Source organism: Notechis scutatus, chromosome 4 (assembly GCF_049901735.1).
Source record: "Notechis scutatus isolate UNSWTSFEM ecotype Mainland chromosome 4, rNotScu1.2, whole genome shotgun sequence".
Lineage (NCBI taxonomy): Eukaryota > Metazoa > Chordata > Lepidosauria > Squamata > Elapidae > Notechis > Notechis scutatus.
In genome coordinates this window covers 145,990,223-146,012,559 of record NC_142012.1, presented here as the reverse complement: position 1 = coordinate 146,012,559, position 22,337 = coordinate 145,990,223, and the positions used below count along the sequence as shown (strand labels likewise).

At 39.2% G+C, this 22,337-nt stretch overlaps 2 protein-coding genes across 2 annotated transcripts in view; one reads left to right on the top strand and one right to left on the bottom strand.

Moving 5' to 3' along the window:
• The first annotated feature begins 209 nt into the window (after positions 1 to 209).
• On the top strand, positions 210 to 12,006 carry LOC113410885 (ovocalyxin-32-like). The gene is made up of 6 exons (XM_026665666.2): positions 210 to 785; positions 5,255 to 5,317; positions 7,677 to 7,815; positions 9,458 to 9,579; positions 11,053 to 11,112; positions 11,453 to 12,006. The coding sequence occupies exons 1-6, from the start codon at positions 552 to 554 to the stop codon at positions 11,600 to 11,602; spliced, it is 768 nt and encodes a 255-aa protein (XP_026521451.2). The 5' UTR covers positions 210 to 551; the 3' UTR covers positions 11,603 to 12,006.
• A 1,244-nt stretch (positions 12,007 to 13,250) lies between these two features.
• GFM1 (G elongation factor mitochondrial 1) overlaps positions 13,251 to 22,337 on the bottom strand; it is a 45,823-nt gene continuing 36,736 nt past the window's right edge. The window contains exons 14-18 of the mRNA XM_026665646.2: positions 21,414 to 21,576; positions 20,711 to 20,855; positions 19,269 to 19,429; positions 15,935 to 15,988; positions 13,251 to 14,839 (exon numbers count right to left, since the gene is read on the bottom strand). Of these exons, the coding sequence (XP_026521431.2) occupies positions 14,708 to 14,839; positions 15,935 to 15,988; positions 19,269 to 19,429; positions 20,711 to 20,855; positions 21,414 to 21,576 (655 nt within the window). The 3' untranslated portion in view covers positions 13,251 to 14,707. The remainder of the gene's footprint in view (positions 14,840 to 15,934; positions 15,989 to 19,268; positions 19,430 to 20,710; positions 20,856 to 21,413; positions 21,577 to 22,337) is intronic.

The following is a 22,337-nucleotide window of genomic DNA, read 5'->3' as shown; positions in this document are numbered from 1 at the left end:
GCAACCTATTTATTACATTTTAATGCATTTTTAAATTAATACTAACATGCAAAGATATGTTTAATTTTATCCATCATTTTACATTTTTATTCCTGTGAGCAGACGTCGTAGGGGTCCCCCAGTTCACTGCTTTGCTGGAGGCCCATAACGCTGTTAAGACGCCACCCCCACGGGCTATAAATATGAACCGTGGCTGCACAAATCTCACGCATCTGGAGAACATCTGGCCGGGGAAGTAGAGCTGAGCAAGCTTAAGCCCACTTGCCTCAGCCGCTCTTCTCCGTTCCTGGTGTGTGGGGGAGACAAAAATTGGGACGATCGCCCGCGGGCGGGCGGGGGGACAGCCGGCCTCGGTTTGGCTCGGGGTAGGAGTAGCGAAAGGGCAGCGAAAGGGCAGCGGAAGGAGTGGGCGCTACCCAGAAGGGCGCCTCCTCGCCGGGGCTGGAGGCTGGCCAGGGAGGGGCCGAGCCTCTGGGGCGCTACTTGAATCTGGGTGGCGTCCGCGCCGGTCCAAGTCCGTGTCAGCCCCTCAGCCTGTCTCGTCGCTAAGGATGCCTCGGATGGCGGTGGTCGTTCTCCTGCTGCTGTTGCCCGCGCTTTGCTCGGCTTGGCCGAGCATCGGCCGCTACCCGGAGTACCTGCGGCCTCTTTCCCGGGGCAACTTCCATGCCTCCGACTCGCAATTCTTGCGGGTCGCCAGGGCGGCCGTCAACTATCTCAACTACGGACAGGGCTCGCCCAGCTTGCTCCGGAAGGTCGCGCTGCTCGGGAAGACTTCGGTCAGGGTAGGTAAGAAAAAAAAAAGAGTCCAAGCTCCCGCCTTGGAGCTAATATCTGCGGGGAAGGAAATCCTCTAGGCCAGGGTTGTCCCAAAGATGCTTTTTCGAGAGGCAACTGGACTTTCTGGTTTTTCTTTGAAAATGTTTCGCTTCTCATTCAAGAAGCTTTTTCAGCTCTGTTGATGTTCTTCAGATTCTGTTTTCTGTTCATGGTTGATCCTAAAAAGCAAAAGCACCAACCACTTTGATATCTGCATTTCAGTTCTAGGGCTGGTTGTTCCATCTGTTGCCATTAGCTTGGTATTCTTTAACTTTCATTTTAGTCCTATTTTTTTACTGTGCTCCTTGACTTTTATTACTTTTATTATTGCAGATCTTTTGCAATTACAACTATCCAGACAGTCTCTTCAATTTATCACAGGTTGTTTCTTCCTTTAGTTATAAAATCATGTTTATCTTCTTCCAGCCCAGTTTACCTTAATATGTAAGATAGCCATGGGGTTGATTGCCTTACAGAATTCATTACTGAGAAAATGCAGAATGCCCTTGAGAAGAATTGTATCCACTCATCAGTGGGGGGCTTAAATGCCCTTGTTTGACTTTTCATTTGCAAGTCTTAAGCAACACAGTTCTGTAAGTGGAAAGTAGACATGGGTGATGGGGAGAGACAAGCACATCTGCTTATTCAAATAACTGAGTTCTTATACAAAGAACATTGTAGTGTCCTTTCATTAAACTCCCTTTTGCAAGCAATATGCTTGGAAATGGATGTGGCTAAGGCAGAAGAGTACTTTGTGAAACTTAGAGACTTTGTCACCTGATGAAAATCATGCTTAAATCTGAGCCCTGTGTTTGGCTTTTAAGTGATTAACATTACTAAAAAACAATAACATCAAAATAAGTAGAATAACCATGCTAACAACAGTGATTGCAAAAATTTACTGTATAAGTTACCATCAACATGTGCAGTGATGTTAAGACCTGCATTTTTAAAAAACGTTTTCCCTAGTTTTATACTCTGCCCATAATCCGCTGCTGTTAGGTGACCAATAAATTCAAATAAAATAATTACTCTGACAAATAACCATTCCCCATTTCACTGGAGAAGTGAAGTCTTTCTCTTGAAGGTATTTAATCTTCAAATCTTAGTCCTATCTTGTTTTCAGCAGTTTAGAGGTAAGAAGGCAGGTGAGGTAATTATTTCTTGCTGAAATTCCCACCAAACAGTCCGGAGACTCAGATAAAATCTTAAGACTATCAAAATTAGCTGGCATCCTTTACTGCTCCAGGATGGTTTACTGCTTCATGGGTTCAAAGAAGGTCTCCTGTCCTTGGTCCAGAAGCAATAAACATAGACTGATGGCATTTCCTTCATTCTGAGCTTCAACTCTGAGAACGCTACTCTTTTCTAAGCATTGGTAATACTACTGACCTATAAAGGATCCTTATGGCCATGTTTACTTTAATCCTAAATGGGTGGACTTTAGTTTTTAGATGAGCCACCACAAGCTCTAGAAGCCACCTTAGGACCAGTTCCCACAGCTTATTAAAAGCTAGATCACCAAGTTCTTTAATCTGAGTTTATTCCTGGTTGGCCACACTATTTGAACTCTTCCCACCCATTGTAACTTCAGAATTCCCAGCTACCCTGGCCAAAGGGAGTTGTAATCTAATTAACACAGTTGGCCTAACATATTCTAACAGAAATGCTGGCTAGGGAATTTTGAGAGTTAAAGCCCACATATCTTAAAATTGCTGAGGTTGAGAAACACTCATCTAAAAGTGACTAGTTAGAAGAAGACTGAATAGTGTGACTAGCCTTTCAGCCAGTCAGTCACATGTTTTTTTCCCCTCCTTTGCTGATTATGTGATGATTAAACAATACTTGGAACACAGGGAAAGATTAAACTTTAAGCATTAAACTTGGTTTGTGGGATGTAATTAATGCAGAGACTTATTCTATCTCCATTCTGTCCAGGAAAGAAAGGTTTTTCTAGAAGCAGAATAAATCAGCAATCTTATCTTCTTAGGTTTCCATAAACAGATATCCCTACCGGTAAGAGACAGCAAATCTGTACCACATATGAAGGTGTCATCTAGGTTTACACATTGTGTTTATTCAACACACTATAGTAAAGCAATATTGTGATGTCAACAGAAAGCAGATTGTCCCTAGTGTTTCTTAAATCTTCCAAAAATGTTGTCATTTAAAAGTCAGAGGGCAGAAAGATAGGTTCACACATTGTGTTAAGCTATGGTTTGTTTAATCATGGTTTAAAATGCTACTTGCTTGGATTTAAAAATACACCAACCCCAAACAAGCAGACTTCATTATGGATTAATCAGTATGACCATAACCAGAAAAATAATTGTGAATTTTAATCATATCGCTTCATCCTTCATATAAAGTCTAGGTGCCAACCTTACTCAGGTGGTTAAGAAATGCTGCATTTAAAATCACTTTCAGGTTGTAATCTCTGCCTATGTATCTTTTTTTATTTTGCAATAACCTACACAATATTATATACACTCTCTGTAGAAACATTTTTGAAGCAGGCAGCAAATACCTTGAGGTATTTTCTTTTTACCTTTTACTTTTACAGAAGAACAAAAGATAAAAGAAAGCAATCTCTGAAATGTTTTACAAAATAAACCAACTGGCTGGCCAAAATTGAAAGAGAACATTTGTTAAAATTTCTTTCTCATCAGATGTTGCTTTTGAATGCAATGTGCACTGAAGTTATTCTTCTGAGGAAAATGCCATTTCTTGATTTAAAACAAAAAGTAAATGCATTACAGTTTTATGGGTTCAAAATACTGGTTGAGTTTCGGCTGCTTCTTTGATGCATGTTCTGCATGAATTGTTGGGAAGTATAAAAGTTCTGTGTCTATAATATTTGCTGGGTGCAAAAAAAAACTTGGTGGACGTTTGTTGGCTGAGCCTTGCTTTATTTTATATTTCTTGGCTCACCAGGGAAGGATTTGTCCAAAATATTATTCACAATACTATTCAACTCATTTCATCTGTTTAAAAAAGTTGTTTTTGGTTACTATTGAGATTTATTTTGGTGCATTTACTGACTTCAAACAAGGAGCCCAGTGGCTCATGTGGTTAGGACACTGGGTTAACAAGCAGCAAGCCTTTGTTCGAGACCCGAGTTCTGCCATGGGGCAGGGTGAGCTCCTATCCTTCGCTCTAGCTTCTGCCAGGTTCAAGAAAGGAACCCCCAGCTGGGTGTCCTCCAGGCAGCTATGATGTCAGTGGCTTATCCTTTCAACCTGGAGTGTATGTAGCCGACATCAAAAACCTCATGCCATAATAATAAAAATGTTAACATATGCGTTTCCAACCTGTGGCCCTGGACAGCTAGTAAGGCAGCCTCCATAAGACCGTAAACTTTTAACATCATTATGTGATTTTGAGCAATATTTATAGACATTAATTATGTATTTTATATGCTGCCCAAGACAATTCCTGTTCATTCAGTGCAACCCAGGCAAGCCAAAGGTTGGACAGCCCTGTGTTAATGTTTAACAGCTGCAGTGGTGCAGCAGTTAGAGTGCAGTACTGCAGGCTATTTCTGCTGCCTACCGGCTGCCTGCCTGCAATTGGTAGTTCAAATCTCACCAGACTCAAGGTTGATTCAGCCTTCCACCCTTCCAAGGTATGTAAAATGAGACCCAAATTGTTGGGGACAATATGCTGACTCTGCAAACCGCTAGAGAGGACTGTAAAGCACTATTGACTCAAGGCCTTGGACTGATTTTGTTGCAACAGATTAAATCTGCTTCTATCTAATCTGGGCAGGGTTTCCCTCAATTGTTTCCACTGGGAGGAAATCCGATTGCATAAGCCGAACCCACTGAACTGCCACTAACAGTTTCCTTCACTTTTCTCTAGCGTTAAGCAGAGACATATGTGGGTATACATAGGAAACCATATAGGAGTTTCAGGGTTTAGATGAGATTGGCAAGCTTAAAAAAAATGAAAAAACTTTCATAATGTGGTCACCAGGACACAAGTCTAATTGCGGTTTTAAGTCAAGGATTATGTGTACTTTAATGCTAAAGCAACCCTAAATATTAGATGAGACTAAAAATGAGACCACTTCCTTGAATACAAAGTCCCAGGAATTTTTCAGAAGGAAAAACTAGTAGGGAGCAAATGCAGGATTCATTACATAGAAGTAAGTGCTTACATTAAATACTCATCATTTGAACTTGATTATAAGATTAATGCATGACTCGTTTGAGAAAACTGAAATATCTTTTTTTCTAGAATGACAAAGCAGAAAAAACGCATTACATCCCAACCGCATAGTTTTGCTAACATTCCTGAAATGATAGAAAAGACATACCCAACAGTACTGCTTAAATGCTATATAGTATTTTAATGATCTGTCGGTTTAAAAGGTGTTTGTGCTGTGTGTGCCATACATATTGCGAAGTGTAACTTTAGCTTGTATGTCTTGCAGAATATCCCAGGAGTTGGACATGAGTACTCCTTGCAGTTTTATACAAAACACATTCAAACTGGGGTAAGTGGATTGTTCTACTTTCTGTAGAACAACTTCTGTAATAGAATTTTTCTTTCCTGTCATCAATGCACCAGAAACCAGCTATGATATCTGCTTTCTTCAGCATCATATCTAACAAATTCCATAGCGTGCTTGGATACAGCAAGCTCCTTATTGTATGTCTGAGCAAAATCCATCCGTTGATTCAATTTATATAGCCACACATCTCATATAGCAACTCTGGGCAGCTTACAATATGTAAAAACAATGCTGGTCTGTGGCCCTAATGGGCATGTGACATTTTGGAGGTGGCTAGTGAAGTAGAGAACCCCCAATCTTCTCTCTGTGCCCTTGTGCCCTCCCTCTCCGCCCTGCTTAGTTTTATTTTCATTCAATTTTTAAATTTAAGATCTTTATTGTTTTATTCTGCATTTTATCCAATATCTGTAAGCTGCCTAGAGTTGCCTCTGGTGAGATGGGCGCCATGCAAGCTTGATAAATACTGTAAATAAAGCACAACACAGGCAGCAGCTCAGAAACTAAATCAATGTAAACCATGTAGTACAACCCAGGTTTTCACCCCCACTCCAATCCCATGCTTGGGAATACAACCCTGTCTTAAGGGCCAAGTGAAAACCTGACAAGGTTGAGAAAAATCTAATCTTGAGAGGAATGGCGTTCCACATGAGAGAAACCCCAGAGATGACATTCTTCGATGACAGGACCCGCAGAATGCCTCTTCTGTTGGATCTAATGGGATGAGAACACACAAGTGGGGGAGAGGTGGTTCCAAAATAACCTAACTCTATACCCTGAAAGGCTCTGTTCAAGAGAAACCAGCACGAAACACATTGGCAAGCAATATAGCTCACGGAGGAGCGCTTGAACAGATTCATGCAGAGGCACATTCATAGCTGCCTCTATCACAGCATCTGCACAACTGCTGCAGAGCCATGTGGAAGGCACTGAAGTTGTCCACTTGAGAGGTGATTTTGAGCAGAAACTCTGGGGCTAGGAAAGGATACATAAGATGAAGTTGTGCAAGAACCTACCTGGCCATGGCTGCCAGGTATTCTTTAAACAGGATCTTGCCAGTTCAGGAGGATACTCAGAATGTGCAATCGGTTCTGTTTCGGGTAGTGGAACCTCATCCAGAACAAGAGATGGCAAATCCTTGGCTCCATGGGACCTTAATATCCAGAACCAGAGTCTTGCTAGGATTGATTTGAATCTGTCTTTCCCTATCTAGACCCCCATAGCCTCCAGACACCAAGGCAGGCCCTCCAATGAATCATTTGGTCACCCAAGGGCAGATATGTGGTACAGGGTATCCTTAGCACTCCATTGGGTTCTGAGATACTCAGCAAAGCGGGAGCTGTGGACTAGATAAAAGACTCTGGAACTACTTCACATTTCCCCCTTCCCCTCCCACTCCAAGGGGCAGAAGATATGTCTACCCACATTCTGTGCCCCTACTGGTTAGAGGAGTGCAGTCCGTGCCAATCCACTAGGTGATTTACACCTAGTTAGATTTCTCCATGTGGGGATACTGTTGTAGCAGTATTTGCTGCCCTGAAATATGGGATAGCAAAGAAGAAGTTGTAGGATTTAATTCTATGAAAGCTTCCCATCCTTTCCATGTCAGGGTTCCAAGTAATATACCTATAGCAAACATAACTCCAAGGCAGGTAGATTCCTCAAAGAATAGTTTCATTTGGATATATCATATTGGCACAGGCTGGTGAAAACCAATTTTTAACGTTCCCACCATTTTCACCTAATTAAAAGTTTTCTCCCTCACCCAAACACTCATCACATCACATGATCCAATCAAGATGTCGTTCAGTTGCCTGGTGACTTCACTCCTCCCCTGACTCCCTGTGAGAATGTCCTTGGTTCCTAGGAGAAAGTATTTTGTTTTGGCTACAAACCGCAACTATTTCTATTCCCCCCTCCCTATCTCTCATCTCCAGTGTGGCAACGCTGAAGCCTCAAACTGGCCTCTGTCAGGTCAGCTTCAGAGTTGACATCTATCTCTGACCATGTTTTTGTCACTACATAATGCTTGAATTTCCCCCTTTGACATTTTTTTGGAAGAGATAAAGTGCAAATAACACCCCCTGGTTACTCCTGGCAAGAGCTTCTATACCTACAGCAGATAAATATTTATCCTTGGTGTGTCTTTTTCTCTCTCTGCAATATTCACAAAAATCGCTTCCATTGCCCTCAAGTGGTTTTCCACCTTAGAAGTGGCATTGTCCATTTTGTAAACAGTTTTTCTTCTTCACAGTCTGCCGCTAGAACTACTGTAGGTAAGGACAACATAGCAAGGAAGTTTGGAAGAAAGCAACCCCATATGTTATTTTCTTTTGTTTTAAAGCAATACCTAGGAAAATGCAATGCAAAGGTACGCTACCAGAAGAAAATGTCTAAACCACTGATCGATATCAGTTGCACAGACAATAAAGATGCAGACCAAATCATGAAGGACGACTACAGCCTATATACAAAACTTAAAGGTACGTCCTGGGGAGGGAATCTTTTTCATAACCACCCAGGACTGCATGCCCCTCCCTTAATGAACCCATTTCTAGATTCGCACGATACATTGAGCAATGAATTTACCCGATGACCTGGTTTTGCAGAATGCATGAAACTGCAAAAAAAAATAAATTAAAAAATTGAAGCAACATTAAAACTAACCAAACTTAGCATGTTGTGTCTTTCACTTACTTGTGTTGTGTAAAACCAGCCAACAGGTTCTTGATCTATGATGCTTCCTTACTTTCAGGGTTGATCTGGCAAATGTAAATATCCAAAAGCCCAGGTAGCACTTGAGCTATGACTGTAATGGAACCTGCCCATTATGGTCAGGAGGTCCGTTAAGCGAACTGTCTCACTTAATGACCCCAATCCCTGTTCTCCCCAATGCATTTGTTAAATAAGTGCACATGTGTTAAGTAGAGCCTTAACACATGTGTTAAGGGAAGACCCTGAGGAACCTAATGCTGGCATAAGCCCATCTACTTGTGGTCTCCCAAGGCCTTTCCTTACGCTTTGATATAACCCATGCTCCACTTCCCACCCTTTAGGGTTCCAACAACCATGTGGGGCCTCCTCCCCATCCTCTGTCACCAATTGCTCAGTTACTTTTCAAAGATCTCCAGAGCTCAGAAGATTGGCCTGGGGAAGGAGGACAGGCCAGTCTGTTCCTGGGCCGCATGGCACAATCCCACAAGAAATCATCTTTTTCTGAGGGAAAAATAATGCTGGCGAAACTCTTGGTTTCTTTCACTAACGGTAACCTTAGCTTTGCCAACCTCACTCGGAAAAAGCCGGCCACTTAATGGGATTGTGCCAAGTGGCTTAGCAATGGGGTGGCTTGTCCTCCTTCCCTCAGCTCTGGAGATATTCAAAAAGGTGAGTGATCAGTGATGGAGAATGGGGAGCAGCACCAACGGGGTAGCAAAGCAGGCCCAATGCTTTTGGGGAACCCGGCGATCCAGGATGGGGTTATGGAATATGGGGGGGGGAGGCGGAGGCGGAGGGAATGCTGCATCTATGCAGTCAGTTGTAAGAGTGAACAACCACAAGGTACTGCAACGAACATAACTTCAGGATTGGGTCATATAAGTACCTTTGGGGAGGATCTGTTGTATGATTGAACAGTTGCTAAGCGACTGGTTATAAGTCAAGGACTTCCTGCACTGGATTATTAATTATTAGCAGTCTAGCCTTTTAAAAACAACACACATATAATGATGCAACCACATCCATGTGTGTAGTACTTTAACTCTGTACTCAAAGTATGAACAGTTCTGATTTTTTTTTAAAAAAAAATTACACTTTTCCATTGGAGTTTTGCAAAGGTGACGCTTACTGGAGATGATATAAATGCTAACCAAGATGTATCTCCAACTTCATCAAAGGGGTGAGTGGGTGTTTATAAATCAGGTGTAGCACCTCTGCCTCTTAAAACATATTAATGTTTGCTGGTAAAATTTATCTTTTGACTCTGTATGAGAAAAACTTCAGCTTCCATAAAACAGGTTAACAACCCCTTGAAATCTAGCTCGACTTCTAATAAGGTGGGCTTCTTTATAGTAATATTACCTCCTTTATTCTTTTCTCTCTCTCTTTTGTCCACCCTTCCTGCTGCAGCCACATCATCACCAGATGAATTAAAATATTTTGCCAACGTTGGCAGCAGTTACATTGCGTGGAAGGAATCAAGTGAATATGACGGTTATGTCACGAGGGAAATCAAAGATGCAAAGAGATGGGTAAGTGACCAGAAAAGCTATCACCAGCCAATTTAATCAGTATGTAACACTGAACAACAATCACATATTAGCCTACCATTTTTAAGCTGAACCTGTATGTTTACTTTTTGGTTCAGTGTGTTTCAGGGAATGCTCCTGTTAAATAAATGCCTAAATGAGGGGTGTCAAACTCAAGGATGCTTAGATCTGGCCTGCAGCGCCATTGCGGGACCTGCCTGCAGCGCCTCTGCCAACAAAAATTGCTGGCAGAGGGTTACAGGAGGCCGTTGCAGCCGGAAACGGAGCTCGGGAGCCCGTTTTTGCTGGCAGAGTGTTCAGGCCCCCACAAGCACCCCCGACACAAGTGACATCAAGATGGCCATACCCATCCCAGCCCCCTCCCCCCCCCACCCGAGGTCAAACACAACCCTGATCTGACCCTCAATTAAATGGAGTTTGACACCTCATTTTCTAAGACACTGGTGGCCTATTAAGTTCATAATTTTAATCTCTGGCATGGTTCAGATTTAATACTAAGGTTTTCAAAAATAGATTGGATAACCACTTGACGAGGATGCTATAAGGTCTCCTATCTTGAGCAAGGAGTTAGTCCTTTCCAGCCCTATGATTCTATGTAACACACATTTTAAGAAAGCTAAGGACATGGACAGTGAAGGAGGAGGGGTGAGGTAAGGAAAAGAAGACACTGGGAAGGGTTTTGAGTTGGTGATGGGCCAGTTAGAAAGCTACTGTTAATGTCCTTGGCTTCAAGCATAGTATACCATACTCACCACACGTTCTTCTGCTCCCCAAACTCTCTAGGGCAGCCTTCCTTAGCTGCCAATGTTTTTTATCTTGAAGCACAGTGTAAAGACAGAGCTAGAAAGACCTGAAGATAATGATGGTGCAAGTTCACAGGCTCTGTGGAAAAAGAGGGAAGATACCAGCCCTACTTTCTCCTTAAAGAAATTCTGAGTTTTGTTCTGGCCCCAAACTGGAAAAACCAAAATGATCCAGGGTTCAAACCCCCTATTGGGATGGTTTGACAGAACTTCTGGAGGACAACTTCAATGGTATGGGACATTGTAGAGAAAGATCATCTTCTTTGAACGAACCCATAATCCCATGTGGGGTGGTCTGGGCAACTAAATGGAGCGGATATGTTTACTGGCTGGATGCCCTTCCTGTCGCCAGTGCGGAGTTATATTCAGCAAATATATTCTCAATGATACCCAGAGAAATATCTGCCTCTACCTAGGATTGAACTCACAGCCTCCTGGTTGTGAGGCAAGAGCTCCACCTCTAGGCCACCGCACCATTCATTGTAAAGGAAGATGGATTTACTAAAATGTTAGGAAATATCCAAATATAACATTGCACTCTCAATACAATATTTCAGCATGCACAACGTGTCTGAATGCTAACAAGATGCTCCTTAAAATATTATCTTCTCCAGCCTTCTTTATTCCAACCTTTTTTCCCCTTCCTGCCCAGGTACGTGACAACGCACTTGAATTTGACTACACCATTTTGGTTGATAGTGATGTCTCAAAGGTATGGAAGCTTCAGTATTCAACAGTCTTGTTTTTATAAAATAATAAGCCTTTTATTTTATTTTAGAAGTATTTTTTCATTAGGTGAATTAAGTCCAGTGACTATATAATAATAATTCCAATCTATTTTGTAAGGACATTAATATCAGGGAAGAAATGTATTCAAATAATTTATTACATAATTCAATACATGCTTATTCCAAAATAAATCCTGCTAAATGCAGTAATACTCAAGGAATTAAGTTTAGGATTGCAGCCAATACATACACACTCTGAAATATTACTGGAATCAATGGATTTCCTCTAAGTAGACTTACTCCTGTCATTGATTATTTTTACAGAATTTTTCCTGTCATATGCGTATTACCTGGAACTTGGAGCTGCCAATAAAAGTGAAATATACATGTTTTTCAGAAGACACTTCTGCAGAATCCGCAGATGGCTCTGGGGAAGAGTCAGGTTCCTATGATTCCTTTCAAACTAATTTTTAAGTAGGGAGGAAAAACCTTCCATTTGATGCAGTTGTAAACATTTTTGCAAAGGTGTAGCACATCTTTTGTTAATATTCCAAATTCAGTATTGACAATCTTGCATCTAAATCAATGCAATCTTTCTGGAAGCTTTGCACTAGTCACTTCTGATCATAAATATCTCTTTGCTGCTTAATTTCATAGAAATTCATTTTTACAGATTTTTTATTGTATGGAAAAACTGATGTGTCACTAAGTTTCTGGCATTAGAAGTAACTCATAAGGCATTTTTAAATATATATGAACAAAGATCTTTGGAAATTTAAAAACTGCCATTTTAAATAAATATTTGTTAAAATATTTTTAAATTTTGGAAAATATTTGATGCTGAGATTTAACTTATCTTCAATAAAAGGGAAAGAATATATTTTGTCTGTGTCACTTCATATTGTACCACCTGAGCTACAATATTTCAAAATTTCCTTTTGATGCTTTATATAAGGATGTTTAAACAGGGTAGAAAATGAAGCTTGATTACTTCAAGTTTTTCTGAGATATAAGAGTTCAAAGCAAGCCTCTGCCAGCAGCCTTTTAAGTACGTAATTTTAGGGAGAATAAACTAAAATTTACCATACACTCTTCACCTAATTGAACTAAAATTTACCATAAATTCATATCTAATATTTTAAAACGTACAGGAAAAAAGAACTTACAAGTAAATTTTGCAGAGTTGAGTGCCTTCGCTAGATGGAAAAAAGCAAATAAATAAAATGTCTGTGTCAAATACATAATATATTGTTTTTTGAAGACAAATTACAACTGAATTTGGAGTTTTAACTCTGGTCCCACAGCCCAGCTCTAATCTTCTGCATCTACATGCATTAGAAGTAAAGCGTCTGATTGCAAGTAGCACTTGCTTCAAATGCAAACTGCAGCTGTGCACAGCTTCAGTTCTATTGGAACAAAAGGTGTAGAGATCATTGAAACACATACATTACAATTTGAATCCCTAGGTCTGAGGCTGGTTAATTTATTAAAAAAACACACATTTGTTAGTTGCAGAAACTATATTCCTACTTGGACTGAAAGCAACCTAATGCATGCAATGCGGAATTGTATACACTTTGTTTCTTAGATCAGAACGAATAGCTGATTTTAACACTTTAATTTCCATCAAATTTACCCCAGAATAATACTTGACCGCTGTTTTCCCTTGATTATCTACGGAATCACACTCACAGGTAGAAGCAGAACACTACCCCTGACTTCCAATCTTTGCAATTTATCATTGCAAATACTCACATCTAGATTCAGGCAGTAAACTACCAAAATGACCAGTGCCATTTCCATCTCATTAACAGTTCCAAACAAGGGACACAGATAATCCATTCTTAATACAATTGTTATAGTTGGATATCTAGAATCTTTTCAACAATATTCCCCAGAAATAAGACTGGGTAAGTGGTCAAAACAGTTGGTTTCACAGGCGGCTTCTTAAGAAAGAGTGTACGACCGCTTTCTTCCAGACAGGCAAAGCAGTATATAGAAATTTTGTCCATTTTCTTAATCCAGACACTCAGAGCTTACATGATTACCCAAAGGAGATAGGAGGAGCCTGGATTTAAACCAGAAGTGCCCAAGTTCATATCCTAGACAATCCTATTGATTTGGGGGGGGATTTGTCTTTACTTTCAACAGCTGAGAGAATAAGGAAAATTCAAAAGGGAAAAAAATAATTCAATAAGGAAGGACAAATCAACTCAAAATTTACTGATGAGGTGGCAAAAACAAAAACCCAGAATTGTACTTGGTTCTTGTAGCATATGCAAGCTCGATCAGAGCTATCTGCAAACCCATAAACGATATGCATTTATTTATATCCTGCCGTTATTTTTTTCACAAATAACTCAAAGCAGCAAACATATCCAACACATTTTCATCCTATTTTCTCTACAACCACCACTCTGTGAGGTACCATGGTCAAACTGAAATCAGATCCTACAAGCAGTGCTGGCAAATCATTTCTCTACTATTACCAGGAAACGATACAGACATCTCCTTCTGGTCCCCAGGATGCAAGTTACTTCATAGGAAGCCAAAATTATTCAGTCTCCTTGCATCACATTTGGATAGTTATGAGAAAGCTTTTTGCTCTTAAGATGTTAAAAGAGTCAAATAAGATACCATTCTGAACTCTGTTTTATTCAAATGGCCCTGCAGGCCTGGGCAGCCCACCATTCCTGATAATTGAATACGTAAGTAGATGTAAAGATTTCATGGCTCTCTTCATATGGGAGGTTATGGAGGAGGGACAAAATTCTCTTAGTACAAGTAGGTTGCATTTTTGGGTGGATGTTCCTCTGAGAAATCAGACATTTCAGACATTTTAGCAATATCCAATATATGGCAACTGAAATAACATATCCTTATGCTGCCTTGAGCTCATTTCAGTTAGTAATTGAGGTGTCTGGTTCTCTAGAATCATTTCTCAAATTTTGCTCAGGCATCAAAATAAGTGGGATTCTTATTGCAAGTGAATTCCAAGGTATGGAAAAATAGTCAATAACTTTAAAATATATTCTTTGCTGCATGTCTAGAAGAAGGGAAAGGGGGAAATCACTCTACCTTCACATATTAGAAAGTTAAAACTTACTACATATCTCTCAAATGTTCCTGTCACATTACAGGTCTGCCTTGTGTATTCCAAGTTCAGGGTAAGGTTATTTAGTCTTCTAGTTCAGATTCGGTAGCAATTATCAAAAAACTCAGGTAGGGGTCTGCTAATTCTCCTACATTTGATTCCTTGATTAATTAGGGAAAGTATTCAAAAATTGGAAAGATGTACTCAGAGAGCATTATGGTGAGGTTGAAGAAGACAGAAAACTGAAAAGAAACATTGTCAGGTTAATTTAATATCAAGCCCCTAAAACAAAACTTTTTAATATAAATTAAGATGGTGATTCATTCATGGAATTTCTGTACAAACAGTCTTTTTATGACTTAATAAAGTCAAAAGTTTGATTCAGGATGAAATTGCTCTGAATTTTCTTCATTTGTTCAATTGTAAGTCTTGAAACAAATACAGCCTGTGGGCAGTTTCTTGTACATGACTGATCTGAAGATGCTTTAACCTTTGACCTTGCCCTTTTTCCCAGAAAGTTGTCCTGTGGCTTCAAGGTATTGGTTAATTAATTCTTCCTGTGTATTGATTGAACAGACTTGGTATTTAGTGTATTCCATTGTGTATTCTCCTTTTCCCTGGAGAGAAAACATTGTCATGTTATGAATAATTTAAACAATTTATCAATTGTCAAAATGGTTCAGTGTTAGTTTACATGCATTGCATTGTGTTAAGAGAAAGTTACAAGCATAGTTGACACAATAAATAACCGATAACTGGACTAGCAACTGACTTTACAATTTGAAAAGGCATATAGCAATTCTTTGAAATACATACACTCCTAGAGATAAAAAGCTAGATTTTCAAATCAGCTTGCAACCTTTCTCTATTCACGTCTTTGTCTGTACTCCTTTTCCTTCACTTTCTCTTCTCATAAGGGTGATAAAAAAAGATTTAAACCAAAGGCAGAGTCTATTTATTTATTTATTTATTTATGTGCTGCCCATCTTGTCTAGAGGCCACCTTGGGTTGCTTACAAACATTTATCTGCCCTGGTGGATCATCTGGCACAGAGTAGCTGTGTTTTAAATGAACCAACCAAAGCTGTCCAACTCACACTGTTCTTCACCAGGAGTCAACACAGAAGGGAAAAAAAGGTGTAGGCAAAGCAAGAGCTTCTGCATGAACATAAAATCTGTTTATGCTAGTTTTGCCCAAATCCATATTTCTCTCTTGAAGAGGAAGCAAGAGGCAAAGGAAAAATATGCTTGGAGCGGCTAACAGTGGCAGTAATGTGAGGCACAATTAGTCAAATGGGTTTGCTTAACAGACCAGATGAAAATCTCAGGCAGACAGAACTTAGGGTAAAAGCTCATCAACTCTTCCCTAAATTATTCAGTCTCAATTCCTAGATATTCCTTCTTTTTTTTTTTTGCTAGGTTACATTCTGGATCTTTTCTTTTGTTTTCTTTTTTTATTTTCCTTTCCTTTCTCCTTTCCTTTCTCCTTTCCTTTCTCCTTCCATTTCCATTTCCCTTCCCCTCCCCTCCCAGTTCTATTCCTACTTTATTAGTTTAAACAAAATTAATTATTTATTTTCAGAAGTTGCATTTATACAAACATTGAAAAAATGGCATGTCCTATAGCAAAAATGACCTGAATGAGATAATGATAAATGCTGGAAAACTATAACATTGCTTTAACAAATTCAGAAAGTATATCTGCTCACTAACCTCTGTACACGACCTTAGTTCTGTAGCATATCCAAACATATTGTTCAATGCCACCTAAGGTAAAAGTGATAGAGAGAGAATTGATAATAATTGTTTCTCTTAAGAAGCATCCATAAAATTATGAATCGGGGTTTACAAGTCACTTACACATCTACCCTTAAATGCACAGTAAAATTTACCTTCTTCATTCCCTGTAAACATATGAAGAACGGTTGCAGGAACTGGGCTTGGCTAGTCTTGTAAAGAAAAGGACCAGGGGAGATATGACAGCAGTCTTCCAATATTTGAGGGGCTGCCACAGGGAGGAAGGGGTCAAGCTATTTTCTAAAGCGCCTGTAGCCCAGACAAGGAATAATGGATGGAAACTGAACAAGGAGAGATTTAATCTAGAAATAAGGAGAAACTTTCTGACAGTGAAAACAATCAACCAATGGAACACCTTGGCCTCAGAAGTTGTGGGAGTGCCATCGCTTGAGACTTTCAAGAAGAAATTGGACTGCCATCTGTGAGAAATGGTATAGGGTCTCCCTCTTGGGCGGGGGGTTGGACTAGATGACCTACAAGGTCCCTTCCAACTCTGATTATGTTATCTGTTAACTTAACAACAAAGAATCCTATGACACCTGAAATCAAGTTATTGATATGTCCTGTTGTATGAACTGTAAGATATAGATGCAATTCCATTGTTTCCTCTTCCAAGGATTCAGACTCAACCATGTGTGAACCAATCCAGGAATTCTGAATTTCTTGTGTCATAAAAATACAACCTGATGCTCTTTTCCACGCATCATTCATTTGAAAGGATTATCAAATGAACTTTAAATAATAAAAGTGCCAAAATGAACAGTTAATGTCTAATTTTATTGAAGTTTATTTATTTAGCATATAGCAATGTAAAGAAAGCTGGGAGTCTTCTGCATTGAAAGCAGTAGATGTTCGGCAACCAATGAGACCCGCAAGCAGCATACTTCTTGGTTGAGACAAATTAGCCAATGAATCACCATTGCCTGAGAATTGCCCCATTGGGGGCTACCTTCTTCCGTCCCCACCCAGGTTCCCACCAAAATGGTAATTATTTATCCAGAGGTGTTATTCAGCAGGTTCTGACCAGATCTGGATAACCAGTAGTGGAAATTTTTAGTTCGGAGAACCGGCAAATACCACCTCTGACTGGCCCCGCCCCTCATCTATTCTCTGCCTCCCGAGTCCCAGCTGATTGGCTGGGTCTCCTTTTGTTGCAATGCACAGGAGAACGGAGCTGGAAAGCAGGTTAGTGAGGTGGGGTGGGGAGAAAATGGGGATTTTGCAATAACCTTCCCTAGGAGTGGGGAGAGAATTGGGATTTTACAGTATCCTTCTCCTGCCACGCCCACCAAACCACACCCACAGAACTGGTAGTAAAAAATTTTTTTGAATCCCACCACTGTATTTATCTACTTGCATTGTTCATGCTTTTGAACTGCTAGGTGGACAAGAGCTGGAGCAGGTGGCCGGAGCTCACCCAGCTACTAAGTATACCCTGGCCTTAAAACCAGGCCTGCTGATGGTTAAGCCTCAGCTCCAACCACAGAGCCACCACACCCATTTTATTAAACTTTTTAATAAGCATAGTAAAAACTAACACAAACAAGAAGGAAGAAGAAAAGTTTAGAAGATGTAGAAAAAAGGAAAAGAAAAATAAAAGGAAAGAAAAAGGCACCTCCCCCAATAATAAATACGGGACTTTCCTTACACTGAGTATAAGCTAACAACTTTTCACCCTTTTAAAGTTACAAATAAAAAACAACACTTCTCTTCCTAGCCTAATATTTACCTATATGAAACCCAGAAATCATCTTTTTAGTCTTGATTCTGTAAAAAAAAATCCACTAGGAGTTACCAGAAATATAAAACAAATAATTTATCTCTGATTAAATAGTCCAACTTTATATTCCTTCATTTTGTTCTTCACAAATCTTAATCTTTAAATCATTCCATTGGCATTACAAGATTTGATCTTTCATCAATCTTTAATATTCAAGTAGAATTTTCAAAGCTTTCATGAGCTTACTTTGAAAAATAAGTAAAGAGCCATCATCCAATATTTTTTTCACAACTGTTCCATATCTAGATCCTTTTCTTCATTTATCTTTTGAATTCACATTTTGGTAAACTTAATTTTGTTGTCTTCCATACCTTCAAACTCTATAATATCTATATCAAATAAAAGTTTAACTTTTTTTATCATCTTGTAAAAAAAATCCATTGAAATCTGTATTCATTCTGAGATATTAATTATTAGTATCTCAGTCCAGTTATCAAAAAAAATTTCAAGATAAGAAAAAGTTATAACTGGCTTAGCCATTTTAATTCTTTTCTGCCTGCTCCTTTTGTTCCCTCAAAGGTCAATCTGTAACCTTTATTAAGTCACAGTTCCTAATATGGATTTAGCTCCATTTCAATAATTTCCTACAACCATGATTTTTCATATGCTTTTCAAATATTTCAGCAAAAATAACCAATATTAGCAATAGCACTTAGACTTATATACAGCTTTATAGTGCTTTACAGCCCTAAGTGGTTTACAGAATCAGCATTATTGCCCCCAACAATCTGGGTCCTCATTTTACCCACCTCGGAAGAATGGAAGGCTGAGTCAACCTGGAGCCTGGTGGGATTTGAACTGCCAAATTGTAGGCAGCTGGCTGCAGAAGTAGCTTACAGTACTGCACTCTAACCACTGTGCCACAGAGGCTCCTGTATATTCTCTGGTCTCTCAATCCATTTAAAACTTTTAAAATTAATTCCCCTCCTTTTTTGCCAATTACATATTACTATATTTTAAATTCTCTGTTTAAAATTTCTTAAACCCAAAGAAGATAAAAACAGCCTGACATTTTGAAGGTCTCTAATATTGATAAGGTGGTTAAACTGAACGTTTCCAAACGTGATTAGAAAGTGAATTGGTATGGCTTAATGTCTTTATGTAAATGCTGAGCTACTGATGAGAGAAAAGACACTGTATTCCTTGGTTCTTGGTACTCAAACGAGACTGCTGTTTATGGTCTCCTCACAAGAAGCTGCCATGAGAGCACTCATAACCGATCTCCCATTCTTACTCTCTGGAGAGCTTCAAAAGACCAGTTTACTCACTGGTCTTTCATTCTTCACAGCAATTGTGGTTTTTGCTTATTCATGGAGATGTCTTCAGTCAGCCATGACCCATAGCAGAATCCACAGTTAATATTTTAATGACTTAACTGTTCAGATTTGTTACAGAAAGTGTTTTGGTAAATAGATATGAATAAAATCATTATTTGAACAGTAACTTTAGATGACAGTAGTATACACATACCTCAGCAGTTAGAATAAAATAGTCTTCAGCTGCCTCTTGCCCTGTGATAACACCATGACGGCGATTAATTCCAGCCATGACTGGTCCTTGGAATTCAACTGGTGCTAAGACTTCCACATCCATAATGGGCTCAAGAATACATGTACTTGCCTCTTTCAGAGCTGAGTTAAAAAGGAAGAGATGATACAACACCTATACAGACGTATGCCTTTTTATATTTACTATTTAACACACATCATCACAGAGAGTCATCTTGTGGTAAAATGGGAAGCAAGTAAATTTAATATAAATGAATGAATGAACATCTATATAGAACTGCAGTGTGAAAAAACTTGCTTTCACATCAAGTTGAGTAATAATAAAAAAACATCAGTTGTAAAAAAAAACAGTTGCATGATATACCCCAAGACAGGCAGTTTTATGGCCATTCCCAGTTGGAGGAAGCAGAATATAAATAGTAAACCGTCCATCTAGAATCAAGAGGGATTTCCCTTGCTGAAAATTTTGAAATGGGCATCAAGTGACAGCTTGTTAAACACTGCTTAGTGCAGGGATGTCAAACTGGCAGCTGCGGGTCAGATGTGTTATGCGCAGGCCACGCCCACCCCAGCTCCACGAATGAGAAAAATGTTGTGAAACGTCATGTGATGGCAACGTGACACGAGTTTGACATCTGTGGCTTAGTGGATTCCTGTTTCTTTAGAGGGCTGCTGCTGATCTACAAACTTCTAACACATTCAATCATTCAAACATTCAATCATTTCATGAAAGTTGCATTCACTTCTTAATATAAAGCCCAAATATGTTTGCAACAACAAGATGAGGAAAATCATGATAAGCAGATATAAATAGGAAATAAATGAACTTCTTCAGAACATAAATGACAAGTCTAAAGACATAAGTGGTGGACAGCAATAAAATGAAAGATGTGTGGGTTGGTTGGATAGAAAGAACTATTCTTATTTTTAAATATTGATATAAAGATACAAATTAGGATCAGAACTATTGTTGCTAAGTGATGGGGTTGTTAAGTAAAAGTAAAAGTCACATCCAATTTGATGACCTTTTTCACAGTCACTAAGTGAAACACCCTGGTCATTAAATGAATCATAGTCATTAAGCAAATCCAGCTTCCCCCATTGGCTTTGCATGTTGGAAATCGCCTGGGAAGTTGCAAATGGCCATCATGCAATTCTAAGATACTACAACCATTATAAATACATGCCAGTTGCCAAGAACCCAAATTTTGATTGCATGTTGGTAGAGATGCTATGATAGTCATAAGCGCAAGGACCAGGTGTTTTTTTCAGCACCCTTGTAATGTCGAACAATCATTACATGAGTGGTCATAAGTTGAAGTCTACCTGTATAAGTATTATGGATAAATGATAAAGAACAGTAAAAGCAAGAGAGAAAGCATTTGAAAAAAAACTTCTTCGTACCTTGTCTCATGGCACCTTCAGCAGCTCGGATGAAAGAGATTTCATTAGAATCCACCATGTGAGAAGCTCCATCCTCCAAGACAAACCGTACCCCTGAAACCTTGTGACCTATCAATGGGCCTTTTTCACATGCATCACGGAATCCCTAAAGAACATGACTGGCCATTAGTGGTTTCTGACCCAAACGATACTGTAGACTGTAACAGGCAGAATGTTACTGAAAATATACATACAGAAAATATGATTCAAAGCAGTGATTTGCAATCAGAACATAATTAGACATACCCAGCATTGAAAATAAAAAGAAACCTTAGAGATAGTGTAAATTAAATAATTATGTGCCATCAAGTGGTTGCAGACTCTTAGAGACCACATAAAGTATTGTAAAATTAGGTTATGGCAAAAAAGAAATGAGGCATTTGAAGATGCCCTTGCATGGTTTTAAAATCCTAAGCAGTGAGGGATGAACTCAAGTCCTATGATGGTCTCCCCATATATCTACAACTTCCAAAAAGTGTTGGTGTTTCCTTAAAATTTGGGATCTAATTCATCATTCTGATTTGAAATGAAATCTCACCATCCACTAGAATGGTAACTCAAAGTAATTGTGCTTTAAAAGTAAAACTATAATAGTACAGGGGCCTACCTACAATCATGTCTGCTTCATGTTTAATGTAATAAAACTAAAATAAATATATATTACCTTTTCAATAGCCGGCAGAAACTGCTTTGGAATATTTGTCCCAACTGTTTTGTCAACAAATTCTACTTTCGTATAATTCTCTGGTTCTAGAGGCTCCAGATACCCTATTACTTTTCCATACTGGCCTGCCCCACCAGACTGCTTTTTATGAGTATAATCAAACCTGCAAAAAAAATTTTTTTTTGAAAATATTATGCTACATGTAAATCACATCCGTTCCTGTTGTTTAATACTATGTGTCGTGGTTATGATGACAAGCAGCTTTGGGTGTGATCAGCAATGATCTTCAGACCTGCAGACAATTTTCAAATACGAACTTCTTATACAAGTGAACTGAGCTTAAATGGACTCCAGATGATGGTAGAGGGCAGGAAGGCGTGGAGAACGTTGTCCATGGGGATGGGTCAGACACGACTTCACAACTAACAAGTGAACAAGTTCCCTCTCTGGATGTGTGAGTGTTGCACTGAAGGACTCTTGTATTTTTATATTAAGACATTTCATTTTAAAGACATTGTTTTAGGGGGGCACCAGGGAGATATTTATATATATAGGTTATTATAAGCTGTAAATAACTATACTATAGCTTTACAATGCCTTTAGTTTGTGTGAGAAGCGAATAGGGAATTAAGCAGAATTTCTCTCTTTGCACACAATGTAGAATTGAACGGAAGGGTGAACTGCAATTTGGCAGTTCAAATCCCACCAAGCTCAAGGCTGACTCATCCTTCCATCCTTCCAAGGTGGGTAAAATGAGGACCCAGATTGTTGGGGGCAATAGGATGACTCTTTAAAAGGCTTAGAGGTTTGTAAAGCACTATAAAGCAGTATAGAAGTAGAAGTGCTCTTGCTAAAAGAATGCGTTGAAAGCGCGACTGCAATCTGCAATGACTTTCTGGGGAAGCTTCGGTTAAAGTAAACCGC

Excerpts from the sequence above, each read along its gene's own strand:
- LOC113410885 (XM_026665666.2), top strand. The coding sequence starts at position 552 with ATGCCTCGGATGGCGGTGGTCGTTCTCCTGCTGCTGTTGCCCGCGCTT. Across the intron at positions 7,816-9,457 it reads CCTATATACAAAACTTAAAG|CCACATCATCACCAGATGAA; the intron begins GTACGTCCTGGG and ends TTCCTGCTGCAG. Across the intron at positions 9,580-11,052 it reads TCAAAGATGCAAAGAGATGG|GTACGTGACAACGCACTTGA; the intron begins GTAAGTGACCAG and ends CTTCCTGCCCAG.